At 38.2% G+C, this 23,854-nt stretch overlaps 1 protein-coding gene across 7 annotated transcripts in view; it reads right to left on the minus strand.

Moving 5' to 3' along the window:
• The window catches only part of ATE1 (arginyltransferase 1), a 153,356-nt gene that overhangs the window by 117,947 nt on the left and 11,555 nt on the right, over window positions 1–23,854 (minus strand). For 3 of the 7 annotated variants that reach the window (XM_042908691.1, XM_042908688.1, XM_042908692.1), the window contains exons 5-8: window positions 22,826–23,080; window positions 17,091–17,323; window positions 15,152–15,280; window positions 14,119–14,247 (exon numbers count right to left, since the gene is read on the minus strand). In XM_042908691.1, the coding sequence (XP_042764625.1) occupies window positions 14,119–14,247; window positions 15,152–15,280; window positions 17,091–17,323; window positions 22,826–23,080 (746 nt within the window). The remainder of the gene's footprint in view (window positions 1–14,118; window positions 14,248–15,151; window positions 15,281–17,090; window positions 17,324–22,825; window positions 23,081–23,854) is intronic. The other 4 variants (XM_042908694.1, XM_042908690.1, XM_042908693.1 and 1 more) reach the window with 2 other exon arrangements.

Consider the following 23,854-nt stretch of genomic DNA (forward strand, 5'->3'; position numbering starts at 1 on the left):
ATTCGTGAGATCAACCCCACGAATGGGCTCTGCACTGCTTGGGATTCTCCCTCCCTCTCTCTCTGCCCCTCCCTTGCTTGTGCGCAACTGTGCACACTGTCCCTCAAAATAAAGAAACTTTCTAAAATAAATAAATTTAACAATAAATATTGTTTTGCTTAAAAAACAAATGGTAACACTGTGAATGTCATGATTATCTACAACCAAATAGAAAAAAACTCTTCTGATGTTATTAAATCGAGTACTTGCGGCCTAACACAACATATCCATTAGTTTCATCCATGGATTCAGATTTAAACAATCTGAACAGCAGCAAAGATTATGTGCTGTGTAATCTGTGCCAAAGGGGTGGCTCTAGTGCTGACAAAGACACCTGGCAGGTGACAAACCATTTTCACCTTCCCCTGTACTTTCTTGTTACTAATTTGAGAATGTGTAACATAGGAGGGAGAATGAAAATGTGGAACAGCAGGGACCACGAAGCCTGAGAACCTACCTTTGTTTCATCATACAGAGAATGGCGTGCTCACAAAAGGAAATATTTTTGGAATACAGATCCCTAACAGGACCTTATTAAAAGCAGGTAGGGGTCCATCTGCAAACAATGAAGCCAGGGGAAAAAAAAAAAAAAACAGTTCAGGAAGAGTTCTAGTCAATATCATGGAAGGAGAATAAAGTCAGAGGAGTCACACAGCAGCTCCCCGATCCGTTACCACAGCCCCAGGGATTGTAGGCGATGAAGAGAGGTGAATGATAATGATGCCACCAGAAGGCCCTTTGTGCTGGACACTGGGTTTGCTCCAATATGTGACCAACCCCCCCAAATCACTCAAGCCAGGCTTACTTTCTATCCTCCCTAACTATACCTCAGGTAAAAGACTCAACCTTACCAAAAAAAGGGAGCGATAGGAATATTTCTCTTAAAATTTAAATAAAAATTCCTTTAATCCCATAAAAATGCAACTATGAGATGATGCACACACCTACACAACAAAATCACACATTTATTCCACAGTGAGGGAAAAAGGGCAAAAGATAAGCCTACCTATTTATTGCAAACAGAACATTTCTTATGAACCAGTTAGACTAGGTGCTTAAATAAGTATTTTCTTAAGGCAATAAGCTGGATTCAGTCACTAAATCTAACAGAGCAGATTCATATTCTCACTGAGAAAAATGTTATGAGTCATTCAAGATGCTGTCTGTTAGCAAGACAATTTTTCCACCTTATCATTTACATTGTTAAGAACATTCCCAGTACTTCAGGACGGTCACAGTGCTGCCGTTTCTGTCACCCCCTCAAATGCTCACACCCCTTTCCTTTTCCTGTTGCCATCGGCATCAGTCTGTCACTTGTTTCTCAAAATTGTATAGAGCAAGGGCACCTGGGTGGCTCAGTCGGTTGGGCATCCGACTTCGGCTCGGGTCATGCTCTCGCAGTTGGTGGGTTCAAGCCCCTTGCTGGGGTCTGTGCTGACAGCTCAGAGCCTGCAGTCTGCCTCAAATTGTCTCCTCTGTCTGCCCCTCCCATGCTCATGCTCTGTCTCACTCTGTCTCTCAATAATAAACGTTAAAAAAAATTGTTTTTTAATTGTATAGAGCAGAAATACAAAACACAACTCTCTCTAAAGAAGTTAACCAAAATAAGACACTTCCTCTAACATCTTCCTAATAATTTAAAAATTAATCAGGGATAGGTTTCTCACCCATTGTCAAAAAACCAAAAGTTTGCTACCACTCTCTGCAGGGCATGCTGTGGACGAGGGCACTCCCACCAACTTGAGTACCTCTGGGAAGGGAATTTGGCAAGATCTAGCGACATTATATGAACTTCTGCCCTTTGATGCACCATGTGAAATCAACCATAAAAGTATACTTTTACACACGCTCAATGACAAAATGTTACTACCAGTAGCAGTACAATATTAGAAATAATCCAAACAACCTGCAGTAGCAAAAGGCCGCTTCAATAAGCTACGGCCCGTCTACGGCCCGTCCTTTCCAAACAGCATGGGACTGAAATAACAAAGAATTAGGGTTCTCTATGATATGCTAGGGCTGTGACCTTGCTTGGATAGGTTTCTAGGGAAAGAATAAAGGTGCCAAAAAGTGTACACAGGATGTTTCTCTTAGTGAAAGAAAGGAGGAAAAATAAGGTTATGCAGATGTATTTGTTTATTTTTGTAAAACCAAACAAAACACCAGAAGAATGTAACAGACACTAATCGAGATGGTTATTACCACAGGGCAGGGAACAGGCTGGAGCTGTGGAAAGAAGGCTCCTCTAAGTGGATCTCCTTGGTTGACTTTGGAATCACATAAATGTATCACCTATTAAAAAACTACAATTAAGAAGTAAACCCTCAAATTCAAAGCCCACAGAAATAAATGAACGTTAAGTCAATATGGTAACATAACCACATAAGAGAAGAAAATTACTCCATGTGATTTCTGAACACAGTATTCTGATGGAATATCTGATGTTCCAAAAAGAATCACAAAAGAATCATAAACTTCACTTATTAGCTGTCATTACTATGGCTATTGATACCGTAATGTTGAATCTACTTTAGGTATATCATAATACAAAGCGAGTTCAGAAATATGCTAATGTAATCAAGAAACACAAAAAAGAGAAACAAATACAAAATCAGAGAAGTTAAGACAACACCACATGTTAAATCTGAATTGGAACTATCAACATAAACTCATGCTACCCAATTCTTCTTGGTCTCTAAATTCAATCTCCATTAAAAGGAACCACAGCTTCTTGGAAGAATGGTTGGCAGTTTCAAAGACTGGGTTGGGAAATGTGTAAGATGAGACTGGGGTATCTTTCTGTTCTAGAAAACAGGAAGGCTCTCAACACTAAAAGGAGCCTATCAAAAGGACAGAGGCGATATCCTGATGGGAGTGTGTCCTGAGCAAACTTGGGACAGGTTTAGCATCAAAAAGAATAATGACTGTGATTATAAAGTACTGTATAAAAAAATATCCAGGAGTTCTGCAGTGATTTAAAAAAAAAAAAGAGGGAGAGAAACTAATTTGTCACCAGCTCCTTTCTCTAAAATTTGTACCTAAGGTGAAAGCATTCAGCATTTACCTTGCTTTCTTAGGAGAAACTATAGGTTAACCTCGGTGGATTAGGAAAATCTCCCCCAGCCTTTTTAACAAAGAATGGCTACTAATACACGTATTAATAAAGAAAAAGGAAAACTATTCTACAAAAAAGAAAAGAAAATCCCTAGTCTACGAACAACATTGAAATGATTGATCCAAAGATCATCGAAGGACGTTAACACCATTACATGAAAGGCTGCTGAGGAAAAAGTATTTATTCATCTGTGCTGAAATACCTCTCTACAGATTACTTGCTCGTCTACAACGAAGAAATCTGGAGGTCGCCACCTTAACACGGTGTTCCAAAGTAGCATCATCAACTCCCAGACAACCCATCATTATGCATCTTCTGACATAAAATGATGTATGCAAAATCACCTAATGAAGTACATATGCCAAAATTGTTTAACCTGAACCTAATCAAGATTTAGACTTAATTTTCAGTCTACAGGAAAGTGGGGCCACAAAGGAATAAGCTAAATTAGACCAAGAAGAAAGATTCAGATAAATACAGAACGCGGGGCATTACGTAAGACAAGTGGCCTGGACTTGTCATGTACCACTGTAGTAATGAACAAAACTGGCGCCCTGATTTAAGCACAACAGTACGATTCTCCGCTAAAAGGAACTGGAGTTCCTTGGAAAAAAGGCAGATTCCAAATCTGGAAGGAAAAAATACAACATTGGTCTGGAACATCTTGTTGTGCCAGACAAAAAGGAAACTCTTGACTAACGGGATCATAACAAAAGGTCATAGGAGCTTAAGGGGAATCCTAGTGGCCCAATTTGGGACAATTTAAACATTAAAAAATGATAGCAAAGAATTATAATATTCCAAAAAAATTTTAAATCCATAAGCCCACAGTGATGTCATAAGGAAAAAAGATGGTGGGTGGGGTGAATGGAGAATTAATATTCCTCTTTACAGTGAATATGCTGTTTCAAGGTCATAAATGTGGAAGAAAGTAATACAATTTGATAAATCACCATTCTGCAGCCTGTCCTACCTTCCTATAACTGATTCAGGCAAGGAATAACAAAGGACATTAAAACGACTGGCTGATACGCTGTTGGGAAAGAGGTTATTCAAAATATCTGAAAAAACGTCACCCCACAGATTACTTTAGGGTATAAGGTGCATTGCAATGGAAAGATCTAATTACAAAGGTGAAAATGGCTCTCGGCGATAAAGAGATCTGATGGCTTTCGTCCAACCAAGCGAGCAGACCTAGCATCACAAATAAGGGACAACCTGACATTGTGTGCCACCAGGTATAATGCTGCAGAGCAAAAACACCAGCACAACCTTGAGAGAAAACCGGTGATACCCGAAAGCTGAGCATCTGCAGAGCCTAGGACATGGCTGTTCTGTTCTGGGTATACACCCAACAGAAGCATGCCCCTGTTCACGAGAAGACACGTACAAGGATGTCCATGTGCAGCACTATTCATGGTAGTTCCGATCCGGGAACTACTCAAATTCCCATCAACAGCAGAAATGGTAAACCACGGTATATTCACAAGGAGAACACTATCCAATGAGCCTGGACATCCTACAACACACAGTAACACAGATGAATCGCACCAACAAAATGCTGAGCAAAAGAAACCACGAGCGAAAGATGACACGTGTAGGACTCTACTTGCATAAAGCACAAAACAGGCAAAAATGAATCAGAGGTCTTACAAGTCAAGAGTGTATCGGTAGTAATAACAGCAAAAGGGGGAAAGGAAACTTAGGAGGGGCTGCGAGTAGTCAATTTCTTGATCGGAGAATTGTTACACAAATAAGTTCAATTCACAAAAATTCATCTATCTGAACACTTACGTGCGTTTTTTTCCATTCTACGTTATTCCCCAATAAACAGGTTTTTTTCAAGTACACATCACCTACACCTAAAAACACTTACACTGAATCGAATCACTAGAAAACACTCAAATCCTGAATATAGGACATTCTATAGACAATTAGCCTAAGATCTTTAAAAATGTCAGTCATAAGAAAGACAAAAAACAAAAAAGACTAAAGAAATAACAGCCACTTTATAAACACAGTGTAGACACAACAGTTCATGAAATGCATGAACCTTGACTGGATCCTGTATTTAAAAAAAGAAGCTATAAAAGGTATTTTTGGCATAACTGGGAACATTAAACATAGACTGTGATGTTACAAAATTTAGGAATGATAAATATTATGGTTATGTAGGAGAATATACTTATTCTCAGCAGGAGCATGTTTAGTATTTCCAGGTGAAGGGTTATCGTAGCCACAGCTCATGCTCAAACAGTTCAGGTGAAAAAGGAGAAGAAGAAAGATAAAGCAAATCTGACAAAGTTATTAACCGTGAGCCCTGGTGCACAGTGTGAGTGTTCACTGCAATCTCTCAACTGTTCTGTTCATAAATTTCACAATTTCAAGGTAAAAAGTTGGGCAAAAAACCCAGCAATATCACCACAAATATTTAAAAGACAGCTGTCCTGGAATAAAAAATATAATACAAAAATAATATAAAAACCTAGCTTGGATGCTTAGGTTTAAAAAAAATGGGAAAACGTAAATGAATACAGGACCAGATATTAGACGGCGTTTGTAAATCAATCATTGTTAATTTTCCCACGTGTGACAATGATGTTGCATTTTGAACAAGCGCATCTTACTTTCCAGAGATGCATGCTAAAGAACCTAGGAGTAAAACGTCATGGAACACAATGGAAGTTAAAATGATTCTCACACACAAGAGAAGAAGCAAACATGGAAAAAGTAACTGTTGTTGAATCCGGGTGATGAGTATACAGGCGGTTGGTATACCATTCTTCCAATTTTCCTTTCTGTTGGAAAGTCCGTAATAAAATGTAAAATTTAGTCAATGCCTCGGAAATGTGAAGAGACCACTGGGGCTAAGAGTACAGTCTGTTTTTCAAATAGTTTAGAAGAGTTGAGATCAATTTTTTTAATTATTCTAAGGAACCAGTGGCACTTAATAAATACTATTAGATAATGGTAGTTTCTATAATACGATATCAATAGAATTCCAGCTAAGATCCCATGTTTATATGATTTGGAATTAGTGGTATTCTGACAAACAATGATTCATAAATGCTGGTTTCATATCGTACTATACAAAAGATAGGTCACAAAATACACCCATTTTATTTTATATATATTATATTATTTTCGGAAAATCTGGTATCTACCTCAGTGATTGAAAACAGGAATGGAAGCAAAGCCTTCTGGAAGAATTCATCAAGTCCTTTACAATCTCGCTATCTACAATTACATGCTACTTCTCTAGCGATGTTTCTAAAGAGAGCTGACTTGCTCTTTTATATATCAAAGCAATCTACATCTATTTAACTTCTCATCAAATCTCTGAAAAAACACAATCTACTTTTCTGGGGTGCTGAAATGATTATTTTACGGTTACCGATAAGAGTTAAAATGGATTTTATGCGCTGATATGGTTGATCGAGGTCTCCTAGTAGGCTGACTTTTATTTACTTTAATGCTTTACAACCATAAGAGCAAAAAAACGTATTTTCTTGAACACAAGTAAATTAGTTTCACCTATTATATTAACAAAACCACGCCACAGTGAGCTGCTGCATAGAGGCCCTAACACAAGTCGGGAGAACACTTAAACTTTTCAGAGAACTTTTTTGGCTTCTCTCCCTGCATCCCACCACAGGAACACTGGCCAGGCAATCATGCAGAAAACTGTAGTCGTGTACAAGGAGGAATTACTTCTGCGCTCTAGAATGAGTTGAACGGGTTCCTTCAAAATGAAACGCCACTCTTGGCTTTTTTGGGAAGCAAAGTATTATGTCCAGATCAGTTTCTCGAGACAGCCAACCTACTGACAGGGTGAGCTTACTCTCCATCCATAAGCGAGGGTCTTGCCAAGTGAGGTAAGAATTTCTAGGATGAAAACAGTCTGCAGCAGGGACCCTCTCCTTACATGGAACCATCTTCGAGGCAGTTCACAGGCTTGAAATTCCCTACTGATTTTCTCCGAATTTAATTATCTTACCTAGAGGAGACCAGAGATACTGCTCCTGACCACCACCCTGCTTCTAAACAGGGGTGTCACTCAAAGAGAAAGGACCGTTTTCGCCCCCAACTCCAGCGCAGTGGAGAAATGAGGCCACGGGAACAGAGAATGCCTCACCAATTCTCAAGGGAAATAACTATATTTGGAACAGTGCATGGGAAAGTTCAAGCCTAAGGGCGCTCTTAAAAGTTGAGGTTCTGGTGATAAGCAAGTAAGAGGGCGCTAGTAATTCCATGAGGGCAACAAGCTAAACCACAAGCTCAGATGATATATCACAGAGAAACAGGAAGAGACTGCTAAGAAGGGCCCTTTTGGGGTCAGAGCAAACCGTAAAAGACTGGCCTCAAAAACTGCCCCAGCAAAGGGGCCCAGATTTCACTGAAGCAGACAAGGAAGCAACATCTGCCCTGGGACACTGCTGCAACACCACACCGCAGTCAGCCAGCAATTAGTGAGCCTAAGAGCTGGGTGTGATGCCAAAAGACACAAAACATCAAAGACCTGGGTGAGAGACGAAACAGAACCCTGGGAAGACCACTGGCATCCCAGGGTGACTGCACTGCTCAAGGCTGAGCCCCCTAGGGAGTGACATCAGAGACTTCTCATATTTTATATAAATGCGTATTATTTCTTCTCCTAATGATTTTAAAACAACTGTATAAAAGCATAATTATATTATTAGAACTATGACATAAAGGAAAGTAGTATGTTTGACAACAACATCATAAAGAAGGTGGATGGGAAGAAAACTGTAATATAGTAAGGAAATTATACTAGATGGTAACTCAAATCCACTCCTACATATATTCCAAAGTGAAATGAGTATGCCCGCATAAAACTTGTACATGAATGTACACAGAATTTTTCACAAAAGCCAAAAAATGAAAACCACCCAAAAGTCCATCGATGGATAGGAAAACAAAACTGTGGTATATCCATACAATGAAATATTATTCAGCCATAAAAAGAAATGAAGTGCTGATACATGCTACAACATGGACGAACCCTGAAAACATTATGCCTGTCAACAAGAGACCGCATACCGTATAATTCCATTTACATGAAATGTCCAGATTAGGTAACTACAGAGACAGAAAGTGGGAGAGTCGTTGCCTAGAGCTGGGGCATTCAGGAAAAAGTGAGGAGTGACTGTTGATGGATATGCGGTTTCTTTTCGGGATGAAGAAATGTTCTGGTGTTAGTGATGACGGTTGCATAACTATAAACATACTAAAAATCACTGAATCATATGCTTTAAACGGGCAAATTATATTATATGGTATGTGAATTATATCTCAGTAAAGCTGTTATTTAAAAATAAAAAAGCACAGTGCAGGGGGGCACCTGGGTAGCTCAGTTGGTTACATGTCCAACTCTTGATTTTGGCTCAGGTCATGATCTCATGGTTCGTGAGACAGAGCCCTGCATCAGGCTCTGCACTGACAGCACAAGGCCTGCTTGGGATTCTCTCTCTCCTGCTCTCTCTGCCCCTCCCCAGCTTGCTCGCCAGCTCTCTCTCTCTCCCTCTATCAAACAGGTAAACTTTAAAAAGAAAAAAAAAGGCAAAAAAAAAAACTTTTAAAAAAGTACAGTACAAAAGTCTTGACTTACAACATATTATTTCATGTTATTCCTTAGAAACTATATTCAGAGAGATAACAGACAGTTCAGCTCATAAGAAAAAAAAAATACCATTTCGTAGGTCTCTGAAAACTCTGCATGAATTCAGTTAGATGTCAGATAAATAAAATGCTATCTATGGGTGATCTCAAAGTCAAAGGATTCATCAAACCCAATATAGTATTAATCAAACCTGTTTACTTGTGAAATCAAAAAGGACTATACCGTCAAAGACATTTTCACCAGTACAAACTTGCTGTAAGGATGTGACCTATAAGACAGATTGTGAAGGCAAAACCATCTGGCCATAATAAAGAAATCCATTACATATTTCTATTTAAACACAGGTCAAATCACATACCCAGAGTTCAGGCTACTAATGGCAGTGAATGTAAATTAAAAATGTACAAAAACTGCATACAGAAGGAAATACAGATCTAAATGACTCAAATTAAAATGTACTATAAAAGGATTTTAATTAAATGCCATGTTCATCTTTCTTAAATATATACGACTTTCAGAGTATGGGTTACTACCCTGTAATATGCGTCACTTATATTATACATTAGAGCTATCCCATAATATATAACAAAATTGAGAAAGCATAATCTACCACTCAAAAAATACAAAGCCTTTTTCTAAAAGCCTGGATCACACCTTAAGTCTAAACACAGAACACCACCTTGGAGTCTCTCCGGATGGTAAGTGCCAGATGCTCATTTCTGATTAGTATCTTGCCACAGTCAGTTGCTTCTCAAACTCACCCTGGAACTCATTTTCTGTCCCAAAGCGCACAAATTCTTCTTCCTCTTGTATTTCTGATCTCAGATAAGGTCACCACGATCTACCCAATCACGCAAGCCGGAAACTTGAAAGATCAATCTGGACTTGTCCCTCTCCTCCACTTCCAACTCCCAAACATCCTTCAAGTCAAACACCAAATCCTCATCAGCTCTCCCTCCGAAGTGTCTGCTGTACCCGCACCGTCCGCTTCCTACCAGTGCATATTTCAAGCCCGGCATACCTCGCTGGCTCTGTCTCGAGTCTCAGCACTCTGGAAGAAAACCTCCCGCACAAGCCTGCCACCAAAGGGACCTTCAGTACCAGACAGGATTTTGGAACGTCCAACATTATTTTGGGAGACATTCCTTCACTCTCTTTTAAACATGTGTTCAAATAAGGACCCTCCTCCATCTCAGCTCTTGGGCACAGTGTGCACGTGATCCCACACATGACCACGGTTCTCCATCCCCCAGTCACAGTGACTGATCCCGGGATAAGGACGCGTCTCAAGTTGGGCCAATGAGCACCTTCCTCAGGACTTCTTACTGAACTAAGTTAAAACATGCACGTTTTTGCTGCGATCACTCGCTGTGAGAACAACATACCTTAAACTGGCAGTATTCATCTCCGCCACCATGTGCCTGAGAGTCAACCCTTAAAAAGAAAGGGAGCCGGGAGACCACAAGCAGGAGACACTGATGGTATTTTCCCAAAACTTCTGTTTCATATGCAAATACAGTAAAATTTTGGACTGCGAGGAACTTGTTCTGCGAGTGTTCCGCAAGACAAGCAAACATTTCTAATAAATTTTAACTTGATAAACGAGTGATGTCTTGTAATACGAGTAGTACGTGACGCTGAATGTCACAAGATCACAACTGAGCCAACGGTTCTTCTCTTTCTCACTGCGGGATTGTGGGTGACCGTCTCCCATGCTCAGAGCTCGGGTCTCAGAACGCAGTGTTTGGCAGAAATCACTGATTTTTCAGAACACTGGAAGGTACTCACAACTGGCATTACTGTATTTTTTGTCACTTCAAAGCACCTATGGACAGTCTTTCCAGACAAGAGTAAGCTCAGAAATGCTCTGCTTCATTCTAGGTCAGGCTGCCTTCAGACACAGACCCTTTGCTCTGCTGCCTTATCGCCAGTTACATTAAGTACAGTATATGACAAGAGTTTATTAATACCGTGCTGTGATTAACATCCACACGAGCGTATACAACAGCCCCCATGCAGAAAGATTCCACTGAACCAACCGATAGCAGTGATTCGTTGATGGCAGTGAAAGTCGTCCTACACAATAACCCTCCTCTCTCGTCTCCCTCACACCAGCCACAAAGGTTTTCAAAGGTAAGTGCAGGTTCACTTGTTCATTTTTCTTTGTATTTTGTATTTTATTATTTTGTTTTCTATTACAGTATTGTAATCATTTTTATAGGAATGTTTTTGGGTTGTAGAACAAATCACCTGAGTTTCCATTATTTCTCATGGGGAAATTCGCTTTCATACACAAATGCTTTAGATTACAAGCATGTTTCCGGAACAAATTATGCTTGCAAACTAAGGTTTTACTGTAAATCTTTTCTTAAAAAAAAAAAAAAATCAATTCAACTTTGGTTTTTGTTGCCTATCAAGTCTTACCACATTTCTCAACAATGAAATGGAATTCTCTAGCTCCACTATACCTGTGCGTGTACTGGTATGTTGTAAAAACATGCATACAGAGATATGTGTATACACACACACACACACACACACACACACACACACACCATATATACAGAAAGATCACACACACAGGTAACACATATATATTTGCTTACATTTTCAAAAAGTATCAATAGAAGAAAGCAAAATTAGTTCTAAAATAAACAACACAGTTTCAGGGGGTGCCTGGTTGTCTCAGTCAGTTAAGCATTCAACTTTGGCTCAAGTCATCATCTCATAGTTTGTGGGTTCGAGCCCCTCATCAGGCTCTGTGCTGGCAGTGCAGAGCCTGCTTGGGATTCTCTCACTCCTTCTCTTTCTGTCCTTCTTCCCACTTGCATGGCAGTGCACGCTCTCTCAAAATAAACAAACTTAAAAAAAAGAAAAATATATATTTATAAAAATGCTATTAAAAACAAGAGGTTGTTTTCAATTAAAAGATGTTACAAGAATATCAACCAAATGTGATGTATAGATCTTACATGGATCCTGAGCCAAACAAACCAACTATAAAGACACTTTTGAGACAACTAAAGAACAGTGAACATCCACTGGGCATTAGATGATCTGACTACTAATTCTGTTGGGTGATGATGGCATTATGTTATGTATTTTTACATATGTATTGTTATGTATTTTTTAAAGCTTATAACTTTTAATCTAGAGATTTCCCTCTTTTTTTTTAAGTTTATTTATTTTGAGAGAGAGAGAGAGAGAGAGAGAGAGAGAGAGAGAGAGAAAATCCCAAGCAGGCTCCACAGAGCCAGCACAGAGCCCAATGCAGGGCTTGAACCCATGAACTTCAAGACCATGACTTGAGCTGAAATCAAGAGTTGGACGCTCAAACTGAGCTACCCAGGCATCCCACTCCCTCTTTTTCTGAAACACTGTCTATTATGTATCTGTCTCATAGAAGTGCCCAGGTGTCATTTTAAATAATCCTTTATCCCTCATTTTTTTGTGAACTGGTTATTACAATTAGAAACTTGTAATTCAAGGCGCTCCTGGGTGGCTCAGGTCATGATCTCATAGTTTGTGAGTTCAAGCCCCGCATCAGGCTCTGTGCTGACAGCTCAGAGACTGGAGCCTGCTTCTGATTCTGTGTCTCCTTATCTCTCTGCTCCTCCCCTATTCACGCTGTCTCTCTCTCTCTCTCAAAAATAAATAAACATTAAAAAATAAAAAAAAAAAAAAAGAAGCCTGTAATTCAGGATCAATATCTTTAGCAAGAATATTCCATAGGTGGCACTTTATATTTCTTATATACAGTTCTGTTGCCGAGAACACCCTTCTCCCTTTTGTCCTGAAAAACATTTACTATCTTTTAAGACTTGGCTCAGATGTCACCTCCTTCAGAAAAACCTCTTTACCCTCCAGTCCCCACTAAGCCAGCTTTCTCTACTAATCCAATAGCTAACCCTAATGGCACTGGACCTGCTTACCCACCTGTTGCCCCAATCAGGCTGTGAACGCCTTTAACAATGGACTAGTCTGCAGGACTAGACTCCACAGAGACCTAAAGCCTAAGTGGGTGAAGTTCCAGGAAAGTAATCTTCACCAAGTAAACACATCGGATCACGTCCTTGTGTTATGGCCCATCCATCTGTACCTGGTAAGCAAGCAGGCACAAAGCCAGGGTCTCCAAGGTAATAGGAAGGAATAATGTTCAGAAGGAATAAGACGCCCTGGGAATATCAAAGGGAGTGTCCTGGGACCTGGCAGATTTCCTTACTGTTTGTAAACACAATCATAGGCAGCTGCAGGTCTCAACAGGGAACTTACAGAAGCGCTGCTCTAACCAGAAGGTGCATACAAATCACCTGGAGACCTGATTCAAAATGCAGATTCTAGGGGCGCCTGGGTGGCTCAGTCGGTTAAGCGTCCGACTTCAGCTCAGGTCGTGATCTCGCGGTCTGTGGGTTCATGCCCCGCATCGGGCTCTGTGCTGACAGCTCAGAGCCTGGAGCCTGTTTCAGATTCTGTGTCTCCCTCTTTCTCTGACCCTCCCCTGTTCATGCTCTCTCTCTGTCTCAAAAATAAATAAATGTTAAAAAAAAAATGCAGATTCTAATTCAGCAGGGCTGCAGGGAGACCCCAGATTCTGCATTCCAGGTGGATTCTGTTGGTTTGCAGACCACTCTTCAACTAGGTAAGGTTCTAAGAGACCTGGCAGTCAGCCCTCTCTCAGGGAAATTACAGCATTAACTCCTGTCTTACTAATCCTCTCTTTTAAGCTAAAACAGTCTGTGTCATTAAAAAGCAAACGAAAAAAAAAAATCAAAATTTAATTCTTCCACATCTGTTGGCATCTTTCTTCTAATATATCCACACCTCTTTGACAATTATGCGATTTCTCATTCATCTAAATATCTCCAGCCTGGAAACTATAAGCCCTCAATAAATGCTTTAAATGATGTTCCATATAATCTCAACATATTTCATTGTTTTCCACTGGCTTGTTTACATAGGTTTGTTCACTGGCCCATCTTTCCCATTTGATTATCAACTCCTCAAAGGCACAGACTCTCCCCTTTGTGCCATGGCACACAGTCTGTCACCTAACCAGCACTCAGTGATGTTTGCTGACTTAGCCAGATGACTGGGAACACGTTACATCAGGTTCTTAGAGACAACACTGAATAAGAACCTATCCTTCTTCCTGGGGGACTTACATACCCACAGATAGAACCTGTTTTCACGAAAGTTTAGTGACATACACTGAAAAGTATGATCGGCTCTACTCAACAAATAAGAAAACAGCAAAACAAAGTTCGATGTTACGCTTCTTCAGACAGCCTCATCAAGATAGGAAAAAACGTTTAACAAAAGGTACCTCAGTCTTCCCACACTCATCGGGCGGGTCCTGGTGTATGGCCATTTGATACTTGACATATAGAGAAAATGACCGGCTGAAGGACGACTTGAACTCTGGGTCCTCAAAGGAGACAGGTACTAACCTCACCTTCAGAGCAAGGAAGATACAAGCAAATGCTATTGAAACATCTCTACCTGATGACATGCTTCTGAAGGTGAGGCTAGAGTAAGATCTCCGCAAATCCACTTCCAAAGCTCAGCGCTGGTATTTTTCATGAAATGAACGAACCCTGGGGCGTGCTGATTGGCACAGAGCCTCAAGCACTAACTTTACACTAACACTTAGGAAATTTTTAACTCATATGGACCAGGACAAATTTTTTTTTTTTTTTTTTACTTTTTCACTCTTTCCACCTGTTGTGGTTCTCTGCATGGAGTCACAATGTTGCTCATAAGGGTCACTACTTTTGTCTCCTCTATTTGTATCAAGTGTTTTAAGATTCTTCCCCTTCCAAATTTTTCTTGGGTAATTTGATTTATAAAATGATAAGCATATGTGAACTTCTATTAAAATATTCTATTATCTCAAAAAAAATTCTACTATCTTACTTTTCTAATTCCACTCTGTCCTGTATGGGTAGTACATCAATAAAGAATAATTTAGCTGTTATGAACTCTGTTTATACGTGACTTTTACATGCAGATAAAGCATATTAACCGTGTTGTTCAAAGTATGCCTATCATAAAAATTAGAGCTCTATTTATTACTAATTTTTAGATAAATACATCTAAACATCGTTACTTCGAATAAAGATAACTCATTTTACGTGTTACTTTCCACTTTGAAATTACACATGACGGGCACTCAACACGTGCTAGGTAAAATTTGCACTTTCAGAATGTCCATTAATCCACAGTCCTATCATATTGCAGATATGCTGCAAATTGAATACAAATAAAATGTACCACAAATAAACCAAGTTTTCATACAGTGATATCAAATGGAGGGGAAAGTTCCATTTGCACAAAAAAATCGCACTTGGCCTGCTGACCTGGCTCACAGTTGGCTTATCAGGTGGATCCTTGTGAATAACCATCTGGTAACGTTTATAGACCTGGTAAGACTCCTGAAATGTGGCTTTGAACTGAGAACTTGGTGGAGATGATCTCACCACCCTCACCTTCAGAAGGAGTTAAAAAACAATGTTCATTAATTATTTATTCCACAGAACATGCATTAAAACAGTTACTCCCACCCAAAAAGAACCAAATGTTTCCACACAAATATTAAAGCATAAACAATGATAGTATTTTAACCTTGAAAATCAACCAGATAGTAAATTTTTTTTAAAAGTTATTTCTCCAACTTGCAGACTCATTAAAAAGGCGGAAGATTCGAAGACTAAGGTCTATGACCGATCACAGAAGATGGACTCTATGGTAAAATGGCAGAATGCTTCTGGCACTCCAGAAACAAACGCAAATAAATACTTGTTTCGTTGCATGCAACCCACCTTCAGTAAATCAGTCAGAAAGACAAAAATATGTGAACACATTTTTTAGACGCTCTTCATGCATCACTGCTAACTCTAAATTTACAAAATTTTTTTGTAAGGGTGAAAGACAACCCTCACAAAGTATTCGTACTTCATGGCAGAGTTAAGAATGAAGATTCTAAAGTGAAGTTTCTTCTACTCAAATTTTAACGTCACCATCTTGGGTCAAGTAAATAAATGTATTCTCTGTGCCTTAGTTTCCTCATACGTAAAATGAGGAGGAGTTAAAAACCGTAATTATACAGTAAAGTCGATTTATTTTAACATCAACTATTTACTAACCAGTTAAAATGTGTTAGCAAAACAGAATAATAAAACAGAAAATCGAGTGCAATAAAAAAGGCTAAGTAGAAAATTTTCATGTGTGCCATAAGAAGTAATTCTTCTCCATAAAAAGAGGGTCATACAGTGGACAAAAAAATCTCTGCCCATCCTAGCTATCATTACATTAAAAAATTAAAAAGCCTCCTACTGTACAACATGCTAGATGGGCCTGGTGCCCTGAACACATTACTATTTATGATCACAAGAGAAAAGACTCCTCTTAAAATACGTTAAGTAGTGGGTTCAATTCTTTTTAATTTGGGAAGGAGAAAGTGTCAATACCAAAATCAGAACAGCTAAGGAATTATAACATAGTTAAGACTTAAGTCTAATAATATATATCATCCTAAGGTTTAGATTGCATTAAAGCTAATTTCTTAATAGCAGGTCCTTAGTAATACACTTAGACAATATTAAGCTATAAATTCAAAGGTTGCCCAGTTACTGATGAGAACAAAATTATTATCGTTAATGTTTTAGGGGAAAAAAATGAATACCAAATACCGAAAAATGTAGACTTAATCTGAAATGTAAGTCAAAAATAATAGGAATATTCTAAAAGTATTCGTATTATGCCTATATTGGTTTGAGAGAATTACTGAGAAAGGACTGTAGTAGTACAACTTAGTACTATTTAGTTAATTCCTAATTGCTGGCTTGCATATGTCATACAATTTGTTGCCTTGGTCAAGATCAGAATATTAGAATGGATAAAAAACAAAGATTTGCCTACTGTGATTTCCTTCACTATCTAACCAAAACTACCAAAGATAAAATTGACATAGTATATTTTATCTCTTTCACTACTAAATTTCAATCAAGGGATACAAAAAGCCAAAGTCCCTTACATAGTAACATGCTAAAACTGGAACTGTTTTCACAACTTTAGTAGCCAAATTGCCTAAAATATTTATTTTAAATCTTAAAAAAAAAAGGGGGGGGTTTTCTCAAGTAGCAATCAACTTAGCAAATACAAATGCTACTCCATCCCAATTCACTTTAATTTCCCATTATTTAAACAGCAAAATATCACCTGGTGAGTAGAACCTCAAATGAAAATAAATAAAGTACCCACCAACAACAAAATAAAATAAAACACCCTCCAAAGTACCTCCAACTTGTGTGATGCATTCTCTGGTAAAGATTCAAAAATTAAATCTTCGAGCGATTTGGGCTGGTTGGATTTATTGGCCTTTGGTGGGAACAAAGACGGTGGTTCACCCTGAGCCTGGAAACCCTCAGGTTCTCCAGCCGGGTTCTGCTGCATCAGTTTTAACCTTTTCCTTTCTTTCCGGATTTCCTTTGCTTTTCGACAGGGAGGCTTACTCAAATCTGCTCCTTTGCCTAAAAACAATTTCAAAATATTAGACCACTCACAATTGACTCAAGAAATGTTTTTTTCAAGTCTCAAAGATTCTACAGAACTAGGCCCAAAGCATTTCAACAGTTAGGTTAGCTTTGTAGGTGGATTCTTCAGAAGATTCTGGTGTAGAGCTCTAAGTTATCTTAAAATCCTATCTTAGAAGCAGGAACTGTCAAAGAAAATAAACAGTCACAGAAACTTTTCAGGCAGCTTTTACTGGTGAAAATTCAAAAACAATTTTTTTTAATATTCATCCACTTCTCTGTCTTTATAAGTAGAAAAAAACATAATCAATTATCTTCTGCTTCAGGACATGAATGTTTCCAGCACATTTCTGAGGAACATTTCTCTCAAAGCACTTGTGACATAAACAAACGCTTAGGACCTGGGTGTAAATGAATACTGATCCCAGAAAACACTCTGGCAGGTTTTTTAATGAAAAAATACTCTTGCTTAGTTGAAGGGATCTGTGTCTCTCCATCTAACTGAGGGGCCTCATTAGCTCAGCTCAGTTAATGACAGTTTTTGTTTCAATTAAAAGAGCAAGTATCAGACTGAAAGGCCTTAAAGATATAAAAATTTTTAACTAAAACAGGGGCGCCTGGGTGGCTTAGCCGGTTAAGCATCTGACTCTTGATTTCGGCTCCGGTCATGATCTCACAGTTCATGGGATTGAGCCCTGGGATTGAGCCAGCAGTACAGAGCCTACCTGGGATTCTCTCTCTTTCCTCTCTCTCTGTCCGTCCCTTGCTTGTGCACTCTCTCTCAAAATAAGTAAACTTAAATAAATAAATAAATAAATAAATAAATAAATAAATAAATATTTTAACTACAATAAACCACAAATTTTAGTGAGTGCCTTTTCATCCAGTAAGTTGTCTTTAAGGACTCTGTGCTGAGAAAATCAAGAGCTAGAGGCAAATAATGAACACACCTGAAAACTTCAGTATCATTTAAATGCCCAATAGAATAATTATATAATTTTCATTTTATTTTCAATTTCTTAAGTAGACTCCACACCCAACATGGGGCTTGAACTCATGACCCTGAGATCAAGCGTCACGTGCTCTACTGACTGGCCCCCCTACAAATTTTTAAAACAGCTAAGCAACAGAATATCAAAAAGTCATTAGAAATGCTTCAGAAATTTTCGGGGATTTGTCATTACACAAGGTTAAAAAAGATTTCCAATTATTTACAAATAGATACACGAAAAATATTTATTGAAATGCCTGAAAAGAAATATACCACCATGTTAACAGTCAAAGAAAGGACTTTTCTTGCTCTTTTCCTTGCAGTGTTCTCTTTTCTTCAAATTCTCTAACGATGAACATACCTTTGTAAATTTTTTAGCTATTAACAAGATAAAGAAAAATGCTACTTTAAGTTCCTAAAACACATATTTACAAACCATATAAAAGTAAGCAATAGGAAGTTTTACAAGACCAGCAAGTTTAATTTTATAGAAAAGAAAATTAAGACCCAGTATGTTAAGAGACTTGCTAGAGACCAAGAGCTGGTCAAAAAAAATTAATCTGATGAGAAAATAGTTCATTCATAGTGAAACCATATTACAACTTCACTAACATGTTTTCCAAATAAAAACAAAATCTACCCATAAAAGGAGACTCTGAATAAGTTTAACAACCAGGCAACAAAAGACTTGACTCAATAATTAACCATTACTGCCTTAGAGAATTAATTTTCTTTGGCCAGGGAATGCGTCTTCCTCAAATTTGTTCACAGAGGCACAACAGCATTTGGTTAAGAGCATACACTCTGACATGGGCCGCAAGAGGTCATCCCTGTCTCTTGGCTAGCTGACCTGAGGCAACATTACTTGTCTATACAAGAAAGACAATAACCAGTCTTACCTTTGGAGTTCCATGAGAATTAAATGAGTCAATACATGTGTAGCTCATAAAACAATACCTACTATTTAACTGGGGTCTTCTATTATTATTAGCTATTACATGCATCACCAATTCCTACAATGGTTCACCTATTTAGGCATTTCCATAAATGGTAATAAGGCAAAAAAGAATCCTGCATTTTCTAATAGTTACTCAAAATGACATTCTCTAGAGTGAACTGAGAAACAAGTTTTCACCATTTTTATGAAAGATCACCTATGTCAGCTTTGCATTAACGGATTCATTGGACTAAGCAATCCTTCTTGTGGTTGTTTTACTCTACACGTATGTACTATCATGATATGAACTGCAAAGGATAAATTAGGATTTCAGCTTATTTATGGGAATAAAGATCCCCCCAAAGCAAGAAGCTCCTTCAATGGAACAGAAACAGATCAATATAAAATCACTGCACCGTGCCAACCCAGCACCCACAGATGTTCAAACCACTCAAGGATCCTAGATTAGTCCCAAGACTTTTGAAAAGAGTTCAGCAGACCCGCATAATTCCTAATTAAGTTTCAGGAAATATACCTTTAATATTTTGTAAATAAAATGGAAATGCGTGTTTCTAGACAAAATCCAAAGCTTCCTACATTTTAAAATAATCTCACATTTTTATTGAAAAATATAAAAGGAAAATAAGTGCAAACTTTTTTTAATGTTCCAGTAATCATACTGCTGAAGAAGTTAGTTTTGTTATTATAAAACTGTTGTGTAATGTAGGGTAAAGCAAATGGGTAACTGTGATATTCTAATTCTACCCTTCTCCTTGTCCTTGAGAGCAAGGTTTCTAAGTGTGGAAGAAAGAAGATCCAATGTCAAACAAGCAAACAAACACGTAAAAACACTAACAGTCCTGAATTTGAATTGGAAATATCAATATGACCACACGACCTATTAAGTCTGTTCATGGAAAAAGCCTAGAAAACAATAACCAAGCCAGTAACAATAGTGGTCACCTCTGGTCTAGTTGGTGATCTTCAAATGCCATTTTCCATTAAAAGAAACCAGGGCTTCTTGGGGAAATGGCTGTACAAGACGTTCCAGGAGCATCATGTCATAGAAAGCTGCTAAGACTACCAACATTTTATCAAACCAGAAGCCAACTTAGAGAAACTCCCACAGGAGCAAGAATTAAAACATGGCAAATGTGTTTAAAACTCACTGTTAGAAGTGGTTATTTTGTAAAATGGATGACACGAAATGAAAGAATCAAGAATTCCTCTTGCCTTTGCTGGGAGTTCTTATGGGAGACAAGTGGATGAGAAGGTTCTGTTTATGGAAGTATCCAGTTAGTAAATGAAAAATGAATTACAGACTTAAAATATCTAACGGATGAACGGATTTAGGCATTGAACATTGGTCCACAGCTACTAGCATTAACAGAAAGAGAGGCACCCGGACATTATGTGTCTCCTGAAAGAACATCCCACCACCCATGAACTAACCTTACCCATCCTCAAATAAATAACTGGAACTCCAATCTGATGAAGACATCTCTCTCTCCAAAAAAGCAAAAGAAAACCAAAATGCCAAAAGACAAAAAAAACAAAACAAAACAAAAACAATTTAATCTTGAATTTGATCAAGGCTCTACATCCAACTATCAATTTACAGGCAGGTACGGCAACATGTTAAACTGCACTGTAGATGTAACTGTTGGTCAGATAACCCAGGTCAAACAACCCAGTTTCTTCAACAAATAAAGTGCAAATAAAAAGGCTGGAGTAATGAAAGATCTACTGAGATTTTTTAACTATAGCAACCAACTGCAATATGTGGCCATATTTGGATCCTGATGCAAACAAATACTTAAAAACTGGAAACTTTAACACTGAATATTCAGTATCATTACGGAATTTTACTTAGGTGTAATAATGCTATTGTGAGTACGTATTTGAAAGTTCTAATCTTATAGAGATGCAAAATGAAGTTTTTAAAAATGTAATAAACTGTAATTTTTATAATAAACAACTAAAATAATAAAAGAACTGGCCCTATCACCTAAGACAGTAAGAGATGTAAGAAATTTATCTAAACCATTCAGAATATTTTATTGGACTATTCTTACTAGTTAGGATGAAATCTCAGGTTGACATCCAATTAAATGCCATGAAAGCCTTGCGTAAAAATACCTATTCAAAAAAAATGCAAAATGGGGTGGCTCAGTTGGATAAGCATCCAACTTCGGCTCAGGTCATGATCTCATGTTTCATGAGTTCAAGCCCTGCATCAGGCTCTCTGATGTCTATGCAGAGCCTGCTTCAGAGCCTCAGTCTCCAACTCTGCCCCACTTGCACTCTCTCTACCCCCGCCAAAATAAATAGAGGTTAAAAAAAACCCAAAACAAAGTTTTCTGTGCATTAATAGGATTTAGACAAGAAAAACCGTAACAGTAATAAAAATCTCTCCTTTGGATCATTTTGTATAAATAAATATAAGAATTCAGGAACTGAAACATAAACATCTAAATTGACATTTTATGAAATAATTTTTTTTTTAAATCATACAGGGGGTGGGGTGCCTGGGTAGCTCAGTCAGTTAAGCATCCGACTTCAGCTCAGGTCATGATCTCACGGTTTGTGGGTTCGAGCCCCACATCGGGCTCTGTGCTGACAGCTTGCTCAGAGCCTGGAGCCTGCTTTGGATTCTGTCTCCTCTCTCTGTCCCTTCCCTGCTGGCGCCCTGTCTCTATCTGTCTCTCAAAAATAAATAAATGTTAAAAAAATTTTTTTTTAATCACACAGGGGTGCCTGGGTGGCTCAGTTGGTTAAGCATCTGAGTCCTGATTTCAGCTCAGGTCATGATCTCACAGTTTGTGAGACTCAGCCCGGCATGGGGCTCTGCACTGACAGTGCGGAGCCTGCTTGGGATTCTCTTTCTCTTTCCCTCCCCCGACAAAATAAAAAAATAAATGAACATTTAAAAAAATAAACATTTTTAAAAGTAAATACAGAAAAAAGAAAAATTAAAAAACCATACAAACACATGCACACACACACAAATAAACCCATTTAAAGTTGGATAAAATTTTAAAACCTAAGTATTTTACAAGTGAAAGTATAGGAAAAAATCTGACCTTACTAAAGGTGAAGTAAAATATCAAAATCTGGAAATTTTTAAACTAAAATTCATTATGATTACATAAAGAAATCTAATAATAAACTAAAGACCTTTATAATGTCTGTATTTTGAACATAATACCTAAAATTTACTTTGTCTTACTTCACACCAAAAATAAAAATGTTTAGCACCACATCCTTGCACAGGTAAAAATGCGATTCTCAAACTCTACGTTCCTAGGGTAGTAAGAAATGGCACTCTTTAAAAATATGTGTATTGGGAGATAATGAAACTATTATTTCAGGCTTTTTAAAAATAGCAGTTTTTAAAATATGTGATTTGTCCATCTAAATCCAGGCAATAATAAGTTGTACAAAACAGGGATTTTACAGATTTCATACAACTCATATTTTTAGCTGATGAGACAGCCCAAGGGCTACAATGTTCCAAGCACAAAGAAAATCACTAGGACTTTAAAAAGGCCACAGAGCAAACTTGCCCTACCTGGCTTAGGAGCCATGGGCATTTTAACTGGATGTGATGGCTCACCAGAGCCCAACTTCTCCTCTATATCTTGCGACTGAATGAATTCATTAGATTCTCCTTTCTTTGGGCTTTTTCCTTTCTTCTTTTCTTCACTGTCAAAGCTCTCTGTGAGGTCACCGCTGAGCGTTTTAAGGTCACACTGTATATCCAATTTATTTATTAATCCAAAGTCACCAGCAACGGTGTCCTCCATGGTGGGCTCCATAGGATCATCTACAAATCAGAAAAAATCAAAGTCTATCAGCCATGCCATCTGACGCAATTAAGATACACGTAGTAAAAACAAAATGCCCCTTTTTTCTGATGTGGTAGAGACTACGGTGTGTGCATCAGGTCCATTCTCCCACCTTCCAAAGTAACAGGGCTGTAGTTAAGACTGTGGCACCCAAGCAAGGGAATGCACCCCAGTCCGTCTGCAAGTTGTGACCAAGTTCCCACCAGTGGAACAGAACCAAAACTGATAGGTTCAACTTGGCCTCACTTGTTTCTAAAGGTAATTTGTAACCCTGAACTTCCACCACCTCCCCCCCCCCCCACTGACTGGATTAGTAAAAACCAGCGTGAGCTTGGAAACTACATGTTGAAGGGAGTCCCAGAATGGCTGGGGGCGCAGAGCAGACTGTAGGCTAATGTGAAACACCCACAATGGGCTGTCACACGAGGAAACAAACAGACTTCTAGCATTTGTTAGTCATCGCATGCTGGTGTCTTCTTCTTATAGCTATTTACCCTTCTACTCTAATGAGTACATCACTCCTATAAGTTACAAACACAAATAATTTAGAAGTCTGTAACAAGTCAAATAAAGAGCCAAATGTAAAAGCTATGTATAAAGACAGGCAATCATCAATTTATAAATGGAAGGCACTTCAAGGCTTATCTGAATATTAATTTTTGAAACTCAGAACATGATTTTCAGCCACTGAAATAACTTTTTGACCAACCAACAAAATGTATTTAGTTTTTAAGACTATGTACAGACAATAC

The sequence above is a fragment of the Panthera leo genome, chromosome D2 (assembly GCF_018350215.1).
Source record: "Panthera leo isolate Ple1 chromosome D2, P.leo_Ple1_pat1.1, whole genome shotgun sequence".
NCBI lineage: Eukaryota > Metazoa > Chordata > Mammalia > Carnivora > Felidae > Panthera > Panthera leo.